At 39.1% G+C, this 25,344-nt stretch overlaps 1 protein-coding gene across 1 annotated transcript in view; it reads right to left on the bottom strand.

The window, feature by feature from the left end:
- LOC148364933 (transcription factor 7-like 1-A) overlaps positions 1-25,344 on the bottom strand; it is a 93,340-nt gene that overhangs the window by 39,670 nt on the left and 28,326 nt on the right. Inside the window, exon 4 of the mRNA XM_088335304.1 lies at positions 2,370-2,453. Coding sequence (XP_088191430.1) covers positions 2,370-2,453 — 84 coding nt within the window. The remainder of the gene's footprint in view (positions 1-2,369; positions 2,454-25,344) is intronic.

Here is a 25,344-nt window from a genome sequence, read left to right as displayed (position 1 = left end):
TTCACAGAGTGCAGTTTCAAAGCATATCCACAAAAAGTCTGTTGGAAGGGAAAAATGTGGCCGGAAACGCTGCACAACCAAGAGAGATGACCGCAGCCTTAACAAAATTGTGAAGAAGAGCCGCTTCCAGAATTTGGGGGAGCTTCAAAGACAGTGGGCTGAAGCTGGAGTCCAGGTATCAAAAGCCACAGTTCACAGACGTGTCGGGGAAATGGGCTACAATAGCCGTATTCCCATGGTCAAGCCACTTCTGAACTCAAGACAACGGAAGAAGCGTCTGACTTGGGCTATGGAGAAGAAGCACTGGACAGTTGCAGACTGGTCCAAAGTCCTCTTTTCAGACGAAAGCAAGTTTTGCATTTCATTTGGAAGTCAAGGCGCCAGAGTCTGGAGAAAGGCTGGAGAGGAGCAAAATCCAAGTTGCTTGAAATCCAGTGTGAAGTTCCCACAGTCAGCAATGGTTTGGGGAGCCATGTCAGCTGCTGGTGTTGGTCCACTGTGTTTCATCAAGTCCAGAGTAAATGCAACTGTGTACCAAGAGATTTTAGAGCACTACATGCTTCCATCTGCTGAAAAGCTCTATGGAGATGAGGATTTCATTTTCCAGCATGATCTGGCACCTGCCCACAGTGCCAAAACCACCAGTAACTGGTGCACTGACCATGGCATCACTGTCCTTGATTGGCCTGCTAATTCCCCTGACCTGAACCCCATCGAGAATTTGTGGGGTATAGTTAAGAAGAAGATGAAAGACACCAGACCTACAAATGCAAATGAGCTAAAGGCCGCTATCGAAGCATCCTGGGCATCAATAACACCTCAGCAATGCCACAGGCTGATTGCCTCCATGCCACGCCGGATTGATGCAGTAATCCGTGCAAAAGGATTCCCAACCAAGTACTGAGTGCATCAATGGACATTTTCAAATGTTTGATTTAGTTTTGCTGTTATAAACGTATTTTTTTACTTGGTCTGGGGAAGTATTCTAATATTTTGAGATAGGATTTTTGAGTTTTTTTCAGCTGTAAGCCAAAATCAGCAATATTCAAATAATAAAAGGCTTGAAATAGTTCAGTTGATGTGTAATGAATCCAGAATGTATGACATTTTTGTTTTTTTAATTGCATTACAGAAAATAAAGAACTTTATCACAATATTCTAATTTTCTGAGACAGTCCAGTATATCCCAATGTTTTAGTGCACACAGCAACAAAAACGCTTCACTCGAAAAAACATGATCGTAGACCAGGAATGGAAAAACTACAGCCTGTGAGGCCTGCACGGGTTATTATTCGATACGTTTCAATACCAGGTAAAATGGTCTATTTATAAAAATATATATATATAACATGTACAGAGCGCCCCAAGGTACGACCATGCGACTTACGAAAAACGGTAGCTACAAAAAAATTTCGGGATGTCGAAAAATATCCAGACATTGCTGTAAGTTAGATTTTGTATTGTGTACTGTAGTATTTCTTTCCGGCGCGTGGCGCTGTGAGACCTCAACCAGCATCTACCCCGGAGAAGAAATCCAGCTTCTACTTCCTAGTTCGTGTGTACTGTATCTCTAGCGCACTAAGAACTTTGACGTTTTTATTGTTTAACATCTCGTGCATCCATTCAATATGGTTGGTGTAGAGTGTAAGCCGAGCCGTTTCTTTTGAGAAAAAGGTTGGATCGCTTTTTTTTGCCCACTTTCTACCACAGAAGAGGAAGTAGCCTAACTTTTGAAGCCCATCTTCCACAAGTTAAACTTCACTTTATTTATCTTTACAGAGCATATTATTTTATGAAATGTTTATTTAGTACAAAAATATACAGGTTACTTATACAAACCTTAAACATACTTATATATACCTTAAACATACAAAATATAGCATTGAAGCAACATCCGAACAAATTCAATTTACGAATGGTCATCCGGACCCTATCTTATTCGTAAGTAGGGCAGCGTATGTCGTATCTGCATGTTTATTTATTCACAAATGCATATTAATGCTGCTTTTCTAAAACGATTCATCTCCATTTTTGTCATATATATTTTTTTGCATGAATGGAATGCTCAGAATGAATAAAGTATAAAAAAAAAAAAAAAATTGCACATTTATCTTTTGCAATAGCAGCAACTATATGAGGAAAATTGGATAGACATACATTATCTTTAGTAATGCAATGGTATTCATTCAAGACTCAGCAGATTTTTAAAAAAAAGTTTTTTTTTTTACATGACCCGGCCCCCTCGGCAATTTTTTTTTCAACTCAATAAAGCCAGCCCTCAAAACATTTTCCCAACTCTGTCTTACGTCCAATTTATTTCATAAAGCATTTTTTTAAACTGCTGAGTTATGGTGTTTATGTGCACTCACTAAGTGGGCAGGAGTAGGAGAACGGGAATCTTTGAGTCCTGTTGAGACAGGGACGTCCAAAAGAGGCCATTTCATTTGCAGATACTGTGGAGACAATGCACAAGAGAACAATGAAATAACAAAACAGGACAAACAGCAAGATGAGCATACATCAATAAAGGTTTTGCCGCATTAATGTGCCGTTGCTTTTTTTCACACACTTTTAGCTTAACCCCTTAACATTCCTGTAAAATTCACCTAGAATCCCTATCCAACACATACCCAAAGTAAATGGAATGCAGTTCTTAAACTGTTTGGAGAATACGGGGGTGATCTCCTTTAAAAGGTAAGACTCTGAGTTTTTTTTCCCAAACGGAAATAATCACTGGAAGTGCTTCTAACACTGAGTAATCTGAGTTGGAACACACAGAAATAGAAGGTTTTAATTTTCGCCTATTTTTTTTCTTTCTTAATCAAATGCCTGCAGATGTGGTATGGGCATTTTAGGTGGGAAACGGTATAACTTCTCTTTCCTGAAATCAATCCATTATTGTGCACACTTTCGGGTTATGTTCGGATTCCAATACAGCCCATAAAATTGTATAAAATTACATTTAACCAATGAGTCAATCCACATTTGAATTGGTCACTAAAGATTTTTAAAGCCGAAATATTTTTTTTTTTTTAATACAGGCCCTCATAGGTTGTCAGAGGCTAAGAAACATGGAAAAAAAGCTTGCAATTGGCCAAGAGTGGTGTCTATCAAAATGTCAGAGGTTAATGGCCATATTGAAATCATCTGGCGAGTCAAATTATTTTTAAACGGGAGTTATGGACCTACTTCCCTTGTAAAAATTTTTGCATTTTTAATACTGCTTTGGTTAATGTTCTTGATTCTGTGGCGCCCCTAAAGTATAAATTCCGACCCAAGAAGAATACACCTTGGTTTACTGAAGAAACTAGGTTACTCAAACAAAGTTGCAGAAAAATTGAACGAATATGGCGCACTACTAAGCTGGAGGTTTTTCGACTGGCCTGGTGTGACAGTTTGCTGAAATATAAAGTAGCTCTTGCCACAGCTAAAGCTTCGTATTTCTCTAAGATTATTGTTGAACATAAGAATAATCCGAAATTTTTGTTTGACACAGTGGCGAAACTTACCAGACAACAACTTAACCCAAATGGTTGCACTTATTCTGCCAATGACATTATGGAATTTTTCAATAAAAAGATTCAACTAATCAGGAATGAAATTTTAAAAGAACGCTCTGTTTCCTCCTCCTATATCAAAGATGTGGAGGTGTTAGGTATGGACTGTGTCGGCGGTTGTTCAGAAACATTCTCCAGTTTCAATGATTTGTCCTTTGATAATCTAACACAGATGGTCAGTAGGGCCAAACAAACTACGTGCCTGCTTGATCCGTTTCCAGCTTCACTGGTGAAGGATCTGTTTGGGATCTTAGGACCATCAGTTTTAAATATTATTAATATATCGCTATCCTCGGGTATTGTTCCTGTAGCCTTCAAGTCTGCCGTCATCAAACCCACGCTTAAGCGACCTAACCTTGACCCAGAAAGCCTAGGTAATTACAGGCCAGTGTCAAATCTGCCATTTTTTGCGAAATTACTTGAAAAGGTCGTTGCACAGCAGCTAAATGACTTCATGTCAGAAAATAACCTTTTTGAAACTGTCCAGTCAGCATTTAGGGCAAATCACGCTACTGAGACAGCCCTGGCTAAAGTAACCAATGATCTCCTTTTAACAATAGATTCTGGTGCCTCATCAATGTTACTGCTGCTGGATCTCAGCGCTGCTTTTGATACGGTCGACCACAACATATTATTGGTTCGTCTAGAACGCATTGGTATCTCAGGAACTGTACTCTCGTGGTTTAGGTCCTACCTGTCAGACAGGATGCAATGTGTTAACTATGGCAATCTGACCTCTAAACAATCTAATGTCCCTTGTGGTGTTCCTCAAGGCTTTGTACTTGGCCCCCTTCTTTTTAGTATTTATATGATCCCGCTTGGTGACATTATCCGCAAGTATAATATTAGTTTCCATTGCTATGCAGATGACACTCAACTGTATGTGCCACTGGAAAAAACTGGACATTTAAGTTTTAGAAATCTGGAGGCTTGCCTTACTGAGATTCAAAGATGGATGTCAAATAATTTTTTACGCCTTAACCCAGAAAAAACTGAAATGTTGATTATTGGTCCAGCTCACTGTCGTCAGTTGTTTTCAAACACTACCCTGAACCTAGACAAATGTAATATCACCCATAGTGACTCGGTCAAAAATCTAGGTGTTATATTTGATCCTAATCTGTCGTTTCAGTTACACGTGAAAAATATTACTAGAATAGCTTTCTACCACCTCCGTAATATTGCGAAGATTCGTTCGATGCTGTCCCAATCAGATGCAGAGATTTTAATTCATGCGTTTATTACTTCTCGGCTTGATTACTGTAATTTATTGCTTTCTGGTCTCCCGATGTCTAGCATTAAAAGTTTGCAGCTGGTTCAGAATGCGGCAGCTAGACTTTTGACTAAGACCAAAAAGTTTGAGCATATTACTCCTGTATTGGCCAACTTGCACTGGCTCCCAGTCCACTTAAGATGTGACTTTAAGGTTCTCTTATTAACATATAAATGTTTGCATGGGCTTGCACCCTTTTATCTCTCCGATTTGATTTCCCCCTATGTTCCTGCACGGAGTCTGCGCTCGGAAAATGCCGGTCTACTTGTGACTCCGAGAGCCAAGAAGTCTGCGGGCTCGAGAGCGTTCTCCATCCGGGCCCCGGTGTTATTGAACGCCCTGCCTCTGGAGATAAGATCTGCAACCTCAACGGAAGTTTTTAAATCGAGGCTTAAGACACACTTCTATTCCAAAGCATATGATTGATGCCCACCTCATATTCTGTTTTGTTCTGTCTTTTTCCGACGCCTGCCTGGCTGATACGAAGGAGAAGGATGATTTGGGATGGGTCAGCGGACCGGAGTCTGACCTGCAGCATGTCAACCCCTGCATTTACCAGCTGGCAGAGACGGGAGGGAGCGTCATGGCCGTCATAGACTTTCTGGACTGGTTTGCAGGCTGGGGGCGTCGTTGATGTCATGCACTTTCCGGACATTTTCAACATCTTACCTAATGTTTACTATTATGTGTACAGTAATGCTAATTGTAATTCACCCTGGTCAATCCTGGAAGGGGGATTACCACATGTGAGGTCCTTTCTCAAGGTTTCTCTTTTCTCCTCACACTGAAGTTTTTGAGTTTTTCCTTGCCCGCATGCTGGTTTAAGATCAGGTAATTGTGTAATTTTGTAACTGTAATCCTGTGCAGTCCTTTGAGACATTTTTGTGATTAAGGGCTATATAAATAAATTTGACTTGACTTGACTAGTACAACTGTCATGATTATTGACAACAACAAGGAATTCTTTTTGGCAATTTTTTTTCATTATGGGCATTATCGTGCGTTTTAGAGTAAACATTTTACACGGTTGGATTACTGGACTGTCCTAGGTGTAACAAATCCATGTTTGCGAAGAATCGTGTCATGGGTAGAATTTTACAGCACTGGGTGAGTTACACCCGCTTTATATTTTTTGTGTATCTTGTTTCACACTGATCGTAATGTTTCTGTGATGAGTATATTTCAAAACGTCATCATATCTTGAATCCCAAGAGTTTAAGCTTTCCAATGATATGTATTTCAGTGACGATGTATGTATTATCAACAGTCTGACAGCCCGCATGCGGGCCGGCAGAACTTTAAGGGGTTAAATACAAGTAACTGGTGTCAACAACAGAATTGGGGACGGCTGTGAAATAGCTGTTTTTTGAGGAAAATCAAGGAGCCAGCTGTGGATGCCGATTGCAGCCCTAGTGAGAAGATAGCAGGATGAAGCCCCCAACGAATGTGCAGCTAAAGGTTGCGCTACAGAGTTGACGCAAACTCTGTCTCAATCGATTTAGCCTTTTGTCCCACCTTTTGTATCACTAATTTCTATACATTCTTTTCACACTTATCACAAGGTTGTGTCATTATTTGCCTTTGGCAGTGGCCACAGACAACAGAGCTGTGTGTCTGGATTTTTCCCCTCCCCACTTATGATGTACAATGCAACAAGCTAAAAAAATTTTGTCCTCGAGCAATTGAGTTAGCATGACAACAGATTTCGAAAAGCACAGCTTGGCCATCTGGTTTATGAATCAGTTTAAATGTCGCATAAAGCAGTTTGTCATGCATTGCGCCTTTTATTTTGTGTAACTTTTGACATTTTTTCACCAATGGTGCTCATATTTGTCCATGAAATGTTTTTTATTAATGTATTTATTTTCTATTTGTTCCTTGCAAAACCAACTACAAAGTTCCCGCAAATCCTTGAAAAGTCGTAGGAGGCGTTGAATTCATTATTCTAAAAATAAGGCCTTAATTGGCATCAAAATGTCTTAAATCTCATTTTCCAAAGTCTTAAACATGTGAACACATTGACTTTTATTTGTTTTAACTGAAAATATTCAGTAACATTTATCTTATTTTTCTTTTCTTATAATTCACTGATTAACTTTTGAGGCAAAAGCACGTCACCAAAATAACGTAACTGTCAAAACGGAGATGTGGTTTCAGTTGGGACTTACAGAGCAGATGCATGTCTCACGTCTACCTACATACACAAAGCAATTTCGGACAGACATTTACTTTCGACTATGGGAAAATGTAAATTTAATGAGAAGGGGCTATTGACGAACATTTTTCGCCATGGCTCAAAGCTGTGCCAGGTAATGTGTACGAAGGCACGATGTATTGTGTGCAAGAAATATTTGTGTGTTTTTTTCAATTGTGTTTTTTTTTTGCTGGCTAGGTCGTAAATTTGATTTCAAAAGGCATTAAAAAAATCTTTAAAAGGCCTTTTTTTAAAACGTGTGACTTAAGGTGTAGGAACCCCGAACTAATGCTTTAAATTCACAGACAAATGTGTTGTTATATGTATTTGTGCGCATATACCATATATATACCAGGGGTCACCAACCTTTTTGAGGTCAAGAGTTACTTTATGTAACTGATTAGCAGTTTGATATGCATTTCTAAAGTGACAACTTACCTTATTGTTACTATGCTGGCATTATGTTATTACCAGATTGTAATTAGTAAAAGTTAAAATAGGCCCGGTCAACCACTTAAATAGCGTGCCAGTTAGAATTCTAACTGCTGGCAGTTCAGATATTCTTTTAGGGGGCTATCTGGTGCCCATAGACACCACCTATTGTAGGTAGACCTGAGACCTCTAAAATGAGTGTATGTTATATTGTACATTATATTATTTCAGACCGATACACAAATCGTAGTAGTTTTCATTACTGATTTGACATACAAATACCATTAGTAAATTCAATTTCCTCCTCTCTGCAAACATTGTCCAATTTTCAAGAATCGGTGCAGGACAACTGAAAAACAAGCTGGCTTCAGGAGTCATGCACATTTAGCTTTTAAAACGCCATTCATCACTCTGGTTCATAAGGAGGAAGGAAGCTTGGACGGCTGCGGGTTAAAAATGGAAAAGACATTATAGGAGAGGGGGAAAAGGGACAAGAGTGGAAAAAACAGTTTCAGAAATGAGTTTGTAAAGCAGGTCGGAGTGTATTATTTCCCGAGAGCTGGGGTCCAACAAAGTACAGAGCCAGGGGGAAGAGGGACCCATTTTCTCTTTGGAAAAAAAAGGAAGAAGGAAATTTCTTGACATCAGCCCTCTTCATTTTCACTATTCTGCGTGAGGCTGAATTGTGGATTCCAACTAATGTGCTGAAGTCTGTACAACTGTCAGGAGACAGTTTACAGACTGCTAGCTCACTATTGAAACTCTCTGCCACTGCCATGCCCACCATTAGTTTCATAACGAATCCACATATTTTTGACAGCTTTCAGCCAGGAATGAGAAGTGTTCCCTGAAGCCTCTTTTTTGAAAGCACCTACATTTATTTCAATTTCAAGCTCACCCAACAGGGCAACTGTTGAAGCTTTCCTCGCAGCAAGGCTTTAGGGCTAGGACCTTAGCTTGGCCTTTTGGCTGAGAGTAAGTGTCCCGGCTCCTAGGCTTTGTAGCGTATTATGAACTGACCGATAACGGATAATGGATAATGAATAACGAAGATAGAACAATAACCCTTAAAAATCCCCCCCTCCTTGTACCTCACTGTCAAATTAGCTGCTGTCTGGTCGATACAAACCCCCACAGAATGAACAAATGAGTGATGTGAGAAGATTCAGAGAATTTGTGTAATTTTGTGAAAAATTATAAACTGTCTTTTCTGGACTATAGATGACACTAAACCAACCAAATGCATGATTGGTAGGGGACAATACTGATACCCAAATCAAAGATTCCACATGCCGATACCATGAGTTAATAACATTTTCTTTTTTTCCAAACAGCTTTTCATGGCCAAATTTAAGCACTTTTTCAGGCCTTTTAAAGCCTCTTTTCCAATTTCTCCAGTGGCATCAAAAGGAGAAATCCAGGCTCTACCATGGGCAACAGTAGCTCCGGAGGTAGAGCGCTCATCTTGGGACCAGAATGTCACAGGTTCAATTACCCGTTTGTGTATCCTTGGGCAAGACACTGACCCCTGAGCCCTCAATAAGCAAGTAGGTGGCCATCATAGACTTTCTGGACTAGTTTCCAGGCTGGAGGCGTCGTTGCTGTCATGCACTTTTTGGACATTTTCAACATCTTACCTAGTGTTTACTATTCTGTGTACAGTAATGCTAATTGTGATTCACCCTGGTCAATCCTGGAAGGGGGATTACCACATGTGAGGTCCTTTCTCAAGGTTTCTCTTTTTTCTCCACACTGAGGTTTTTGAGTTGTTCCTTGCCCGCATGCTGGTTTAAGATCAGGTAATTGTGCAATTGTGTAATTGTAATCCTGTGCAGTCCGTTAGACATTTTTGTGATTAAGGGCTATATAGATAAATGTGACTTGACTTGACTATTGCTGCTATTGGTGTATGCATGTGTGTATTAATGGTTTCGTGTGAAGCACATTGTAAAGCGCTCAGGGACATCTTCAGTGACTTGAAAAGCGCTTTATAAATGCAGAACATGTATTTTGCAGATGCACAAATATATATGCCAGGCAATGTTCCCTCTAATTTTCCACGGGTCTGAGTGTTCACGCAAAGTCGGTGAGCAACGCTTGAAACAACAGTGAGCAACCATAATCCCAAGTGTGGCAACTAAATCATTATCAAACATGTCCAAAACTTGACATCAAGTTACATTTTGCTGAGTTTCCGGCAATGCAAAATTATTTTTCTCTTTTGAATGAATTGATTCATGTACTATTGCAAAGGTTGTACGGCCTACAAACGTCGTTTGTTCTTACAATTCTTTCACAAGATATCCATTTCTTTTTATTTCCTGACATATTTTGTCGCATAATATTAACATTTTTCGGGGCTTATTTAGTCGGTTGTAAGATACAGAACTGTACTTAATTACATTTTTTAGTGGAAGTACAATGTTGGCAACAAGATTCACTTGATATATTTGGAAATTATTTGAATGCAACACAAACGTTTTCTTTTTTTTCCGTGTTTTTTTAATCCTTTTTTTAAATTCCTTTAAAAAAAAATCTCTCTATTTACCTTTTTCCTTCATTTCTTTCTTTTCTTTTTTTCTGGCTTTTTTCTAAATTTTTCCTTCTTTTTTCTTTTTTTCTCAGCATTTCACTACTTTTTCATTTTGGTATTTTTTTCTTTTTTGTTCTATTCCCCCATTTTTAAGTCATTTTGTGCATAATTTTACATAATATTTGGTCATGTTGGGATTAAAGAAGCAAAAACAACCTGAAGAGCCTTTTAGTAAGCCGAGCCGAAGAAGCCGGTTCTCGACAAACTCTACGGACTTTACTTTTCAACTTCGTTTGACATTGACTTCAAAATACCGCATTTAGGAAACGTCAGGGGAACCCGTGTATTTTTACCTTCATGCACTGTAACTTTGACTTAAGTCACTTCTTAATTAGTAATTTGAGCCCTCATTTTTGTGCGCTGGCTAGATTTTCTTGTGCACTGAGAATGTGCGAGCAGTGCGCAATTGCGCACGCGCGCAGTTTAGAGGGAACACTGATGCCAGGGGTGGCGAACAAGTGGCTCTAGAGCCGCAAGTGGCTCTTGGCCAATAAGAATGCGGCTCTTTGCCTCATCTTATTTTCTATATACTGTGGCTCTTTGCCTTGTTTCATGTTTAGTTTTTTTCTTTTGTGTGTGTATTGAGGGTGGACACTTTCCTTGAAATCAACACAAGAACAACACTTGTTGTATTGTAAGGAGAGTGTGTTATGGGAAATAATATGTTTTTAATCGTGTGTGTTTGTGTGTGTCTGTATGTCATGGCAGGTCAGTGCGTGGTGTGGCTCTTTGACTCTCACAGTGAGAAATTTCAGCTCTTTGTATCAAACTTGTTCGCCACCCCTGATATATGTGATTTACATATGTGATTTTTTTTTTTTAAATCTTGCATGTGCATTTATTTACAAGAAATAGAACAAACTAAATTCCAATTTATGGGTTTTACAAAAGTAATGAGCAAAAAAATGTGCCTTTCTTTAGCTTGCTAGCTTTTTAGCTTTGTGGCTAGCTATCTTCCTACAGTTTTAGCTATTTAGCAAGCTATCTAGCTGAAAAGGGTTAGAGAGCCCTGCTCTATGAAATCAGACTGCAAAGAAACATGGCAACAATTTCAGGCATTTACAAGTACTTCACCCACAATTCAAATACTTTTCGAAACTTGAAAACACAACATTAAAATTCAAGCATTTTCAATTATTTTAAGCACCAGTATGAACCCTGTCTTTAATTTGATATTATACATATTTAATGCCCAATTAGAATTGCTTGAATGTCAGATTCTTGATTGTTGAACTGCCCTTGAATGCAAACTATTGTCTACCATCGTGATTACCAATACCTTATCAGTACTTGCCTTTCCTTAATAATACGGTGGGAAAAAAGGGTGTAAGGTGGTGTAAGGCACATTTGGTTCACGCTTTTAGTTTTCGGCTTAAAACAATTGGCTCTTTTTCAACATAGAAAACAATGCTGGTTTCGGTAGTACAGGAAAAGGGCAATTTATTTTAACAAACAAAATTATTATTATTATTTGGATGGTTGAAGCATCTAGCAAGACACATGCAAGCACAAAATAGTGTTAATATTTTTCACTAAGAAGAGTGCAATAATTTTGCTGAGTTTTTTATGTTGAAATCCTTTGAGCATTGACCTGCTGCATGAAAAGCTTGGACTACAATGATAATTAGATAAGGGCTGCAACTAACGATTAAATTAATAATTAATGAATCGGCTGATTATTTTTTCAATGAATCAATGAATCGGATTCCTTATTTCTCTCCTATTTATTTAAATATTGAAGTTTTGGACAGGTAGAGAATAGTACACAAAACAAAATAAACTAAAACAAGTGTTTAGCACGCTCTTTCAAGAAGGGTGGCGGTTTTGCGCTAATTTCTGAAAAAATATTCAAACTTACTCCCTGTACCTCTAATAATTATAAGGCGTTTGAGGCTCTTGTTATAATAATAATAATAATAATAATAATTTCCTTTGTATTGTCATTCTTTGTAACAATGTACGCAGAACGAAATGTCGATACACCTGACCCGTTGTAGCAAGTCGATGCAGCCGCAGCCAGAGGGCGCCGCCATTATACCAATTAGGTATGTCTCGGTCGAGGCGCGAACCAGCGACCTCCCAGTCTCAAAGCGGGCACACTACCATCTAGGCTACTGAGCTGGTATATGCTGTCCTCTTTGATGTCAATTTATGTATTAACTATTTATCGCGCACCAGGACCATACTCAGTTTTCTTAGATGAATTCTCTGAACTTTTGTCTGACCTAGTAACCTATGCAGACAAAATAATAATCATGGGGGACTTTAACATTCATATGAAGTCTCCACTCAGTTCACTTACTGTTTCGGTCTCGAATTGATACATTTGGTTTTAATCAACTGATTGATAGGCCGACTCATAAAGATGGAAACACGCTAGACTTGGTTCTAACTCGAGGAGTTTCAACGTCAAACGGGACGGTGTTACCGCCTACTACCGTTATTTCTGATCATTATTTAGTTACATTTGAGGTGCTGGCTAAATGTTGTATTAAAAAAACTGAAGGATTTAGCGGACGCAATATAAGCACTGGAATAGTTTCTGAGCTCTCTGATCTTCTTTTAGGATAGTTGCGTCGTTTCCTTTATAAAGGCTCGATTGACTCACTCATGAATGAGTTTAATGCTACCCTGGCTAGTGCCCTGGATTCTGTAGCGCCCCCACGGCTTAAATCACGACCTAAAAGATGCACGCCTTGGTTTACTGATGAAACTAGATCGCTTAAACGAGAATGCAGGAAATTTGAAAGAAAATGGCGCGCTACCAAGCTTGAGGTTTTCCGTCAAACCTGGTGTGACAACTTCTTAAAGTAGAAAGCAGCCTTTGCCTCTGAAAAATATGCCTATTTTTCGAAGGTGATTGCGGCACAAAAGAATAACCCCAAAATCCTTTTCGACACTGTAGCATCGCTAACGAGGCAACAGATTATCCCAGATAGTTCTACCCATTCAGCCCATGACTTTATGGTGTTTTTAATAAGAAGATTCAACGCATTCGGAAAGAAATTTCTAAAGACAGTGTCAATACATCACATATCAAAGGGCTCGACATGGTGGCTGTCTAGGGAATTTTGCCCGATTTAGTGGTCTGTCACTCGATAATCTTAAACAGGTGGTGAATACGGCCAAACCGACTACTTGCCTGTTTGACCCGCTTCCGGGTTCGCTTATTAAAGGTCTTTTTGGGGTCCTTGGACCTTCAGTTCTAAATATGATATACATATCGCTCTCCTCAGGTGCAGTTCCGGCGGCTTTTAAGTCCGCTGTTATTAAACCTACAATGAAACGACCCAACCTTGATCCAGAAAGCTTATGTAATTATAGACCAGTGTCAAACCTACCGTTTCTTTCTAAAGTACTAGAAAAAGTTGTGGTACAGCAGCTGAATGATTTTATATCTGAGAACAATCTTTTTGAATCATTCGCAAGCATAATATCAGTTTCCATTGCTACGCAGATGACCTCAACTATGTCTTCCGATGGAGGAATCTGCCACACTAAACTGTGGAAATTTGGAGGCCTGCCTCACTGAGATAAAATAATGGATGTCACTCAACTTCTTGCGCCTTAAGTCTGAAAAGACCGAAATGTTACTTATTTGTCCATCTAAATGCCGTGACTTGTTCTCAAAAACTGCCCTGAACATTGACAAATGTAATATCCCCCAGAGTGACTCAGTCAAAAATTTAGGTGTCATATTTGAACCCGATCTCTCCCTTCAAACACACGTGAAGAATTTTACAAAAACAGCTTTCTTCCATCTTCGCAACATTGCTAAAATTCGTCCTATGCTATCTCAGTCATATAATTCACGCGTTTGATACTTCCCGTCTCGATTACTGTAATGCACTACTCTCCGGTCTCCTGAAGTCCAAAATCAACACCCTTGAGCTGGTACAAAATGCTGCAACGAGACTTTTAACTAAGACAAAAAAGTTTGATCACATTAACCCAATTTTAGCTAACCTGCATTGGCTGCCTGTTAGCTTATGATGTGATTTTAAGGTTCTGCTGGTAGTATACAAAATCATGCATGGACTTACTCCTTCATATCTTTCAGATTTAATTTCCCCCTATGTTCTGGGCCTTCGCTCTGAAAATGCTGGTCTACTAGTGATCCCAAGAGCCAAGAGGAGATCCGCAGGTTCGAGAGCTTTCTCCATTCGGGGCCCCGGTGCTATGGGATGCTCTTCCCCCTGAGATTCGATCTGCAACCTCAGTGGAAATATTTAAGCTTAAAACACAATTCTACTGGAACAACATGGCGGCGCATGGATACATGCTTGCGGCTCGTTCTCCAGCTAATCTTCTATTTATTGCCGTTCTCTTGTCTTTTTTGCTTTCACTTTTGGACACATGTGTGGCCAAAAATACTTACAGTAGGGACGAACTTATTCGGTTGGGTGGGCGTCTAAATTTCGACTTTTCAGGCACTTTTTATACCGCCTATGATATACCGAGCGAACTTCAAAGAGACCCGGCATCCTTGTGGACGGCTATTCCGCTTAATAAACGACGGCAACGGCGCCGTAAGGACAGAAAACAGAAGCGTGGTTGCCGTGCAGGTAGATGTGTGAAGCGTGCGAAGTCTAAGCAGCAAGATGGACGCGAGGAAGGACGCGAGGATGTAACTAATTCCACCATTCATCCCTCGCCGGACAACCCACACGAAAAGCCACAAGAGCGGCAGCTTTTGAAGATTTCGACAAAGACTACAAAGAGTTCAGCTAAGTCAAATGATTCAGCAAAGCTAAAATTTGGTCTGTTAAATATTAGATCGCTTGCTCCAAAAGCTTTACTTGTTGATAACATTATTCGTGATTATAAACTTAACTGAATGGGTCTGTGTGAAACTTGGTTACGCCCGGATGAGTATTTAGCGCTAAATTATGCTTCTCCCCCAGACTACGAGAGTAGCCATATAGCACGCACGTTGAAAAGGGGTGGTGGTGTTGCGCTAATTTCTGAAAAATCGCTCAAATTTAATCCACGTACCTCTAATAATTACAAGGCGTTTGAGGCTCTTGTGATGCGGTCCTCTCTATTGTCAATTTATGTAACAACTATCTATCGTGCACCTGGGCCATACACAACTTTCTTAGACAAATTTGCTGAACTTTTGTCTGAACTAGTAACCTATGCAGACAAAATTATAATTATGGGAGACTTTAACATTCATATGAACTCCCCACTCAATTCACTTACTATTGCGTTTAGGTCTCTAATTGATGCATTTGGCTTTAATCAACTGGTTGATTTGCCAACCCATAAAAATGGGAACACGCTAGACTTGATTCTGACTCGAGGAGTTTTAACCTCAAACATTATGGTGTTACCGTGTACTACCGTTATCTCGGATCATTATTTAGTTACATTTGAGGTGCTAGCTAAGTGTAGTGTTAAAAAAGCTGAAGTATTTAGCGGACGCAATATAAGCACTGGCACAGTTTCTGAGCTCTTTGAACTCCTTCCTGGAGCAGTTGCGTCCTTTCCTACATACAGTGGCTCGATTGACTCACTCATGAATGAGTTCAATACCACCCTGACTAGTGTGCTGGATTCAATAGCGCCCATAAAACTAAAATCACGTCCTAAAAGACGCACGCCTTGGTTTACTGATGAAACTAGAACCCTTAAACAAGAATGCAGGAAATTGGAAAGAAAATGGCGCGCTACCAAGCTTGAGGTTTTCCATCAAACCTGGTGTGACAGCTTGTTAAAGTATAAAGCGGCCCTTGGCTCTGCAAAATCGGCCTACCTTTCGAAGGTGATTGCGTCTCAAAAGAACAACCCCAAAGCCCTTTTTGACACTGTAGCATCGCTTACAAGGCAACAGACTATCGCAGATAGTTCGACACACTCTGCTCAGGACTTAATGGTCTTCTTTACTAAGAAGATTCAATGCATACAGGAAGAAATTGCTAAAGAAATTATTAATACCACACATATTAAAAGACTGAAATTTACAGATGCACGACAGGGTGGCTGCCTTGGGAAAATGGCCGGTTTTAGTGAACTGTCACTTGATGATCTCAAACAGGTGGTAAATGCGGCCAAACCGACAACTTGCCAGTTCGACCCGCTTCCAGGTTCACTTATTAAAAGTCTTTTTGGCGTCCTTGGACCTTCAGTTCTAAATATTATAAACATATCACTCTCCTCAGGTGTAGTTCCAGCAGCTTTTAAGTCCGCCGTTATTAAACCCACACTGAAACGACCCAACCTTGATCCAGAAATATTAAGTAATTACAGACCTGTGTCAAACCTACCTTTCCTCTCTAAAGTACTCGAAAAAGTAGTGGCACAGCAGCTGAAAGCTTTCATATCAGAGAATAACCTTTTTGAATCCATGCAATCAGGATTCAGGGCTAACCACTCTACTGAGACAGTTCTGATCAAGGTAACAAATGATCTCCTAATGTCAATGGATTCTGGCGCTTCATCACTTTTGCTGCTGCTGGATCTTAGTGCTGCTTTTGACACAGTGTACCACAATATCCTACTAGAACGGTTGGAAAAATGGATTGGTCTCTCAGGAACCGTCCTCTCGTGGTTCAGATCCTACCTCTCAGATAGGACGCACTGTGTTAAATATGGTGAAATGACATCTGAGCCCTTTAATGTTACCTGCGGTGTTCCGCAGGGTTCAGTGCTTGGCCCCCTTCTTTTCAACATTTACGTGACATTATTCGCAAGTACAATATCAGCTTCCACTGCTACGCAGGCGACACTCAACTCTATCTTCCGTTGGAGGAATCTTCCACACTAAACTGTGGAAATTTGGAGGCCTGCCTCACTGAGATAAAAGAGTGGATGTCACTCAATTTCTTGCGTCTTAACTCTGAAAAGACCGAAATGTTAGTCATTGGTCCATCTAAATGCCGTGACTTATTCTCAAAAACTGCTGTGAACATTGACAAATGTCACATCACACAGAGTGACTCAGTTAAAAATTTAGGTGTCATATTTGACCCTGATCTAACCTTTGAGATGCATGTAAAGAAAATTACTAGAACCGCTTTCTTCCATCTTCGTAACATTGCCAAAATCCGTTCAATACTGTCTCAGTCTGATGCGGAAACTATAATTCATGCATTTGTTACCTCCCGTCTCGATTACTGTAATGCACTACTCTCCGGTCTCCCGAAGTCCAGAATCAAGTCTCTTCAGCTAGTACAAAATGCCGCAGCGAGGCTTTTAACTAGGACAAAAAAGTACGATCACATAACACCGATTTTGGCTAACTTGCACTGGCTCCCAGTTAGCCAAAGATGTGACTTCAAGGTTCTCTTAGTATTGTACAAAATCATACATGGACTTGCTCCCTCTTATCTTTCAGATCTGATCTGCCCCTATGTCCCGGTCCGAAGCCTACGATCTGAGAGTGCCGGTCTTCTAGTGATCCCGAGAGCAAAGAAGTGTTCTGCTGGTTCGAGAGCGTTCTCCATTCGGGCACCGGTGCTGTGGAATGCTCTTCCCCCTGAGATCCGATCTGTAACCTCAGTGGAAATGTTTAAATCTAAACTTAAAACTCACTTCTACTCCATTGCATATGAATAATAGCCTACTCTTCTTGTCGGCTGAAAAATAGTCTGTGTAACATAGTGTACTAATCTGTGAAGCCCTTAGAGACTTATTGTGATTAAGGGCTATACAAATAAAAATGACTTGACTTGACTACTCTATAGCATATGAATAACCTATATTCTATGTGGATAATGTGTGTATTATTTGCCGTCATGTAGTTTTTAGAATAGGGGATGGTGTCATAAAAGTCTGTCGTTTACAATAGTCTTTGATCTGTGCAGCCCTTTGAGACTCTTTGTGATTAAGGACTATACAAATAAACATGTCAAGTCAAGTCAAAATGATGTATGCTATAAATGTTTATAAATGTGCTATAAAAAAAATTAAAAATGTATGCTATACACCTGCAAATATGTAAGATACTCTTTTCCCACCACCTTATCCAAAGATCATATTAAATTTGGACTTTTCATACAAAACAAAAAAGGAAAAGCATTACATTTCAATTTCTGTAGATTTTTTTATCCATAAAAAATAAATAATCAAAAATGTCAACAAACCCACTTTTTAAAATGTTGTCAACAATTTTGTTTTGGGGGGTTAAATTGTGGAATATGATAAACATTGCCAATATGAAAATGATATATGCTCAAGAATTTGCCCCCTTGGGGAGAGTTAAACATGTCATTATTATTTATTTTTAATTTTATTTTATTTTATACTGTTTTCTCTGTATTTCTGTCTGTTTCATGATGAAACACTCAAACACTTCAAAGTTGAAACTTCCATGACAATTTTGTTTGTAAATGATGCAATGTTCTAAATGTAGTACTGTATATAAAAAAATTAACAAAGCTTTTTGATAAAAAATGTCTTGGCAACCTCTGCCGGACCAAAGCGGTACTACAATTCCCAGTGTCACAACGAAGTGGTGTGCACGAATTTGCATTGATTTAATTTCTTGGTGGCTCGTAAGTCACGTGATACAATGAATCGATGATCTAATTAGATACAACTCTTTTGGTCATCGATCTTAATCTATTTTGTCGATTCGATATTGCAGCACTAATTTATATCAGGGATCTCAGATCTTTTTCAAGCCAAGAGGCTACTTTTTGTTATTAATCAGCGCAAAGGGCACTCAGTTTGATATTGTTAATAATTTAACATATTCAGTGGCACACTGTAATAATTTACAGTGTGCCACTGAATATGTAGTCATGATCGCGTGAATTTTCTATTTATATTACTTTTATCATTTATTCAGCACATCATCTTCGATAATCACACTATTCCTTTAGTTGTAATAAATGCACCATATATTTGGATGAAGTGTATACTCCCTTACTCCCTTTCCTATAACAACAGTGGTCACCTATGACATTTGTCATGACATTTGTTGTCAAACTTAGTCACACGCTCTGCCAAGGGGACAGATAAAAATAATAAGAATAATAAGAAAATCTGCGCAAGCAACTTTACACCTGTTTTAGCACAAGCGCAATAATCACGGTTACACACCGGGAAAACCAGGAAATGTTTGAAATTTTTACACAAATTGACACACAGCTTTTTATGGCAGAATTCAAGCACTTTTCAAGCACTTTCAAGGCCAATTTTAGAAATTTTCTAGTACCTTCAAAGGAAGAAATTTATCGCTGATTAAAACAACGTTTTTGTTGTGAGACTCCTAGTATTAATGGCTATCCAAATAAATATGACTTGACTAGGCTTTGATGACTGAAATAAAGTCGCTACCTTGCTGTTTGCAAATAGTTTGCGCTATTTTGGGCTGTTTCTTTCTACAATCAATGGGCTGTTCCATTCTGCTTCAACAATGTACGTGCGATTCTTCTCAGTGAGCCAGGCCAAAAGAGCAGTTTCTTGAAAAAGAGACCGATTTTCCATGACTAGTCTAATAAACCTGTCTTCTTGGATGCAACAGCAGGGGTAGTAATGCAAATGAGAATTTGATAATGAGAACTGGAGGCACAATCGGCCTCATTTATACATACTTTTTTATTTTTCTTCATATAAGAGCGTGGTCTATCGGGTCAGACTGCCAGGAAACACAGCAATGAATTTAAAGCATTTTCAAGAACTTTACCCAAAATTCAATTATTTTCCTAACCTTGAAAACACAATATTAAAATTCAAAGATTTTAAGCACCTGTATAAACCCTGGACACAAAACCACAGTTGGAATGGTCTTCTTTTTGTCACGTATATCTCAAATCCAATCAAAATGAGTCAAAGAACAAATAAGAGAGAGGATGTGTGCTCAGACCAGGCCTCTCGCTTGTGAAATGGCTTCGCCTAACTTGCTGTGAAAAACATAGCAGCAGGAATGCCGCCACGGATCGCTCCACCAGATAATGTCAATCACCTACTGTGTGGAGAACCACTCCTCATTGTTCTCTTTTAGCCCCCAATAGCAAACAAATGGGCCACACAGCTTGCTCTTTTGACTGAGGTGTTAATTACCATCCTCTGCCCATATGAACAGCAGTTCCAGACAATAGCCCTATCAAGCCTCCACACAACAGTCCCTCCCTGGTTTTGCTCCAATGTCACCTGTTTATGCAGGGCTATTGACACCTCAACCTGATCTGCGCATGAAACACAATTAAGGCTTTTGGAACAAAGGAACCATGATAAGTAGTCCTTGCCGTGTCTCCAAGTTTGCATTTAAGTCATTGTTTGGCAACATTAGAAGCAAATACATTGACAATTCTTAAGCAAACCTCTGCAGTCACTGTGCTAATTACCGTGTAATTGATGGGTAAACGACAAGTAGCTCAGTTGGCCTGGCCCTTGTTCTATTAGGCCAAAGCAGAATTTTGAATGGCCACCAGACATTCTTATCCCCTTACTGTGAAGTAAGTTGATTAGCGAAGCAGGACGCCACTTATTAAAGCCATATACAAAGAGGGTACAAAAAAAGTAACAACAAATATTTAGAAGGCGGAGTAGAAAGTAAGCCTTCATCATGTCTCTGGCACTTTAATTTGCAAGTTACACTCTTAACCACCACTGACTACTATAGTTATTTTCCCTAACAACACAAGCGTCTGTGGTTCTAATATTACTGCATTTTCTGCACTGTAAGGCGCACCACCCTAAAAGTCTTTTGTCATATATTTTCATACATAAGGCGAGGGTCTCGTACATTTCCACATGTTCTGGAAGCAGCAGGCCTCACTGTCAACTTTCCTTTTTTAATTTAGTGTCGCTATGTCGGAAATTGGGTTGGTTTGAATTCTCACAAAAAGCCAAAGGCAAGGTGGCCAAATGGCTATTGCCATCATCTCGTGAAATGGTGACATTTTTTTGTGTGCAAACTTATTTTATACAGCGGTCAACATTAATACTTTTTCACAGCAAAGAGGTAAGTATTAGTTTCAGGAGCGAGCAGCAGCAAGTCAACTGCAGGAGAGAGAGTGGGAAAGGTGAGAGGAGAGAGAGTGGGAAAGGTGAGATGGCACAACATTCATTTGGACAGGTAACTTAAAATTAGTTTTACCTGGTTATATCAGTATCAGAAATTATTTTCCCCCCATTTTATTAACACTCCACTTATTGAAACATGAATATTTTGTTTGTTTGTTTGTTTGTACATGATTCAATTGTTTGTTTGTTTGTACATGATTCAAATTGAATCTTTTCTTCCGGCGCCGTCACGAATGGCAGCCACTCCAGCAGCTCCCGTGTTATTTTCGATTGTTCTCAGCTCAGGGATGCTGCTGGAAATGTGAATTTCCCTTCGGGGATGAACAAAGTATCTATCTATCTATCTATCTATCTGTCTATCTATTACTGATGGGCCATATATTATTAATTTTATGACAGGGGCTGCGGGCCAGTCAAAATGTCATCATGCGCCATAACTGGCCCTGGGCCGGACTTTGAACATGCCTGGCCTATGGTATTTAACAATGTAAATATTGATCAGTCGATAAATTTTGCTTACCAAAATTGCTTAACTTGTATGCGGGAAACGAATCCGGGTTGCGGCGGTGAGGCTGACCCATGGAGCACCAGTGGTAGAGATGATATATGAAAAGTTTCTCATTATCACACTACAGAGACCCCTCTAATTAGTGCTTCGGTTATCACTGGCTTAATCCATTGCGGATTTTGAAATTAATTGATTCGGTCTTTGTTGTCATTAACATCATTGTGTGTTCAGCAGGGACAGATTAGTGATGGCGCTCTGTGTTGGGTGGACATGACGTCTAAATCTAAACTTATAGGTATTTTAAAAAATGCACATCCTAATGATTGTTCGTGTAAGATTTTTGCTAATTATTTTGAATAATTTATTACTGATTAATATCTTTAGATCTTTTGTTTAGTGAATTTAAGAAAAATGCTATTTAAAAACTGGGTAATGTTTTTATCTGAACCTTTTGTGGAAAACCTGATTTGGCCCAACCGCAACCAGACCCTTGCTCCAGCGGCCCCCACGTTAGTTGAGTTTGAGACCCCTGACTTAAATAAACTACAACAAAACTCCATTTTTCATACCTTGTATTTTTAAATATGCACACTTGTATGCTTGTCTGTTTTTGTAAATTATTGTGTGGTGCACCCTGTGTAGTCTTAAAATAGAGAAATAGAACCTGCTACAGAGACTGCGCCTTTACCACAGAGCGTTCTATGGTCGTGAAAATACTGTAGTCAGGAAAATGTGGAAACCCCATAGAGCCCACAGTTGTTTTGCTAATAACACCCTGCTAATGGCTAGCACATTTGAAGTGCCCTAGCCTAGTGAGGAATGAAGTTAAGTGACTATGTCAGGGACACTCCCTCAGTTTGCCAGGCTTCTATTGTGGCCCGCTTTTTCATCCTGCACTCCTAGTCGCAGATGTTAAAGAGGGTTCAAAGGTCAGACATCCAAAGTTCAGCGGTTTCCATGGTAACATGGCCTATTAAGGCCAGGCTCATTGGCCTCTTAACACACTTTTGTACACAAAGAACTACTAGTTCCAGGACGGCGAGAGAAGAGTGAAGCGCAGAGGCAGCGCCAGGGAGGTCCAGATATCACAGCCAAAAAGTATTCATTAAAAAAAAAAAAATCCCCAAAAATTCAGATATTGACACCTTTTCCTCAGTCAGATAACTTTGCACATTTTCTAAAGATATTTTAGAGCAGAGGTGTCAAACTCATTTTACCTCAGGGGCCTCATGGTAGAAAAAAAACATTTTTACTGTAGATTGAAGAGAGAGAGAGATATAGAAAGAGAAAGAAAGATAGAAATATAGAGAGAAAGAGAAAGATAGTGAGAGAGAGAAAGAAAAATAGAAAGAGAGAGAGTGAGAAATATTTCATTTAATTTCAAGACAGACAGACATAAAGAAAAAAGAAAAAAGAGAAAGAAAAAAAGAGCTAGACACAGACATCAATAGAGAAATAGAATAAGAGAAAGAGAGAGGGAAGAAGAAAGAGAATAAAAGAGATAGAAAAAATAGAGGGCCAGAAGAAGAAAAAGAGGGAACAAAGACAGAGTCAGAAAGGGAAAGAAAGACAGAGCCAGAGAGAAAAAGAGAAAGAAAGAAATAAAGAGAAAGAGGAACAAAGAAAGAGGATAAAAAAGAAATAAAAAAGGAGAAAGAGAGAAAAAAGGGAGGTAAAAAAGAGAGAAAGAACCAACGAACGGACTAGAGAAGAAAAGAAAGAACGATATAGAGCTGCTTGGGAGTGGCGCCTGATGTTGGCGACATCCTGTGGACAGATTCAAAACTGCAGGTTGTTGTTTATCTTGAGCTTCTCTCAGCATTGTCTTGCAAGACACATCAAATTATGTGGCGGGCCAAATGTGGCCTTTGGGCCATTAGTCTGACATGAGTGTTTTAGAAAAGTGAACATTGTGTCATCGTGAAAAAAGTGTGACTGACTCCCGTGTAATGTTTACGCCGTCAAACTAGGTCGCAAGCACCGATCATTTGAAAAGTTGAGGGAGTGAAATAACTGCACCTACGCTCATGAAACGGCATGAACTTAACATGAAGCCAAGATAAACTCAACCCTAATAAAGCCTTTTTAAAATTCTTACCCTGTAATGTCGGCATTTTTGCAAGTCAAGCAACTTCTACAAGGCTTTTATCTTTACCTTCCTTTTTGCATGACACAATGCTGAGTTATTGCTTCCTATATCCACAATTTTAGAGTGCTAACTTGCACCTCCCACAAAGCTACTGGAGTGAAATTACTTTCTCTCTCTTTCCTTCTCTCTCTTTCTATTTTTTTTCTCTCTTTCACTTTTCCACTCTTTCATTTTCTCTTTCTTTTTCCTCTCTTTCACTCTCTCTCTTGTTTCTTTTTCTTTCTCTGTTTATTTTTCAGTATGTCTTTCTCTCTTGGGCTCTCTTTTTGTCTTCTCTCGAACTATCTCTGATGTGTCTGTCACTGGTAATCTTTATCTCACTTTCTCTATTATCTCAGATTCTCAGAAATACAGACTGTCTGTATTTCTTAGATAGATAGATAGATAGATACTTTATTCATCCCCGAAGGGAAATTCTTTGTCTCTTATTTTCTTTCTCTCTCTTTCTCACATTTCTTCCTTTTTGCTCTTTCTTTCTTTAATCAACTAGTCCGGCCCCCTTGAGATTTTTTTTCTACCAGGTGGCACCCAATTAACAACCCTGACTTATTCGCATATAGTTGCTGAAAGTTCTTGATAAATTTGAACAGAATCTGAAAAACATTGTATTTTACACATTTTTCTAATAGTAGGTTTCGGCGTTTCCAAAAGTGGCCATTTAGAGACAACAAGTTTAAAGCTATAAAAACTCTGCAACTGAGTATCTAACATTGGCCATTATTTTAGACATTGTGAAAGAGTTGTAAATGTTTGACTTTTCTTTCCAGAAGTAAATCAATGATTGTGCACACCTGCGCGAAATTATATTACGTAGAAATTAATCACAAGTGGCGTTGCGCACATTTATTTTGGGTCTAATTTGAATACACAGCGTATATATGCGTACTGTTATTTTTATATTTAATTGGGTAACTTATGTGACAATATTCATTTAAATCCGTCACTACTGGCTGAAGATGTTCAGAGCTAAAGGAGGTGATCCCTATTTTATAAAACAAGCCTTTATTTGCTCATTCGGGCTGTTGATCATGAAAAATAGACTTCCATTGGCCGAGAGTGGTGTTAATCAAAAGGACAAAGGCTAACGGCCATATTGGGAATGCTGTAACCAATTCTTTATTTGTAAATGGAAGTTATGTGGCATTGTGAGTTATGAGTACAATTTGAAATGGGAAAGAGTTTAAGCTTTCCAATAATGTGTGGCATGACGTAATTTTGTGACTGGTAACATCGTAAAGATACGTATTTGTTTATCAAAATCAAAATGTTTAAGTCAAAGTCAACCGTCAAAGGTCATAAGCATTCTCACATATGAGTCAGGTGGGTGAGTGCTGGGGGCAGGGCAGAGCAGATTGCATCCTCTGTGGATTGTTTCGCTCTATAAGCAAAGTAATATGTGTCATGGGTGGGAGGTGGGGTGGATTTTATTTGTGACATGAGTAGTCATTCAAAGCACTTCATAAGGGGTTAATAGAGAAAACAAATCTACATTCAACTTCTTAAGGATACTTCAAATTAAGCACCTAACTTTTAACAATTCTGAACAGTTTGAAATATAATGCTTCTAACAACTGATCTTTTTCATTTTTTAAAGTTTGCAGGCGCAGTCTGGGATAATGCTCAGGCTCTCTTTGATAGCAAAATCTACTCGTGTAAAATTT

The sequence above is a fragment of the Urocampus carinirostris genome, chromosome 5, assembly GCF_059441175.1.
Source record: "Urocampus carinirostris isolate Australia breed hairy pipefish chromosome 5, RoL_Ucar_1.0, whole genome shotgun sequence".
NCBI lineage: Eukaryota > Metazoa > Chordata > Actinopteri > Syngnathiformes > Syngnathidae > Urocampus > Urocampus carinirostris.
This window is presented reverse-complemented; position numbering and strand designations above follow the sequence as displayed.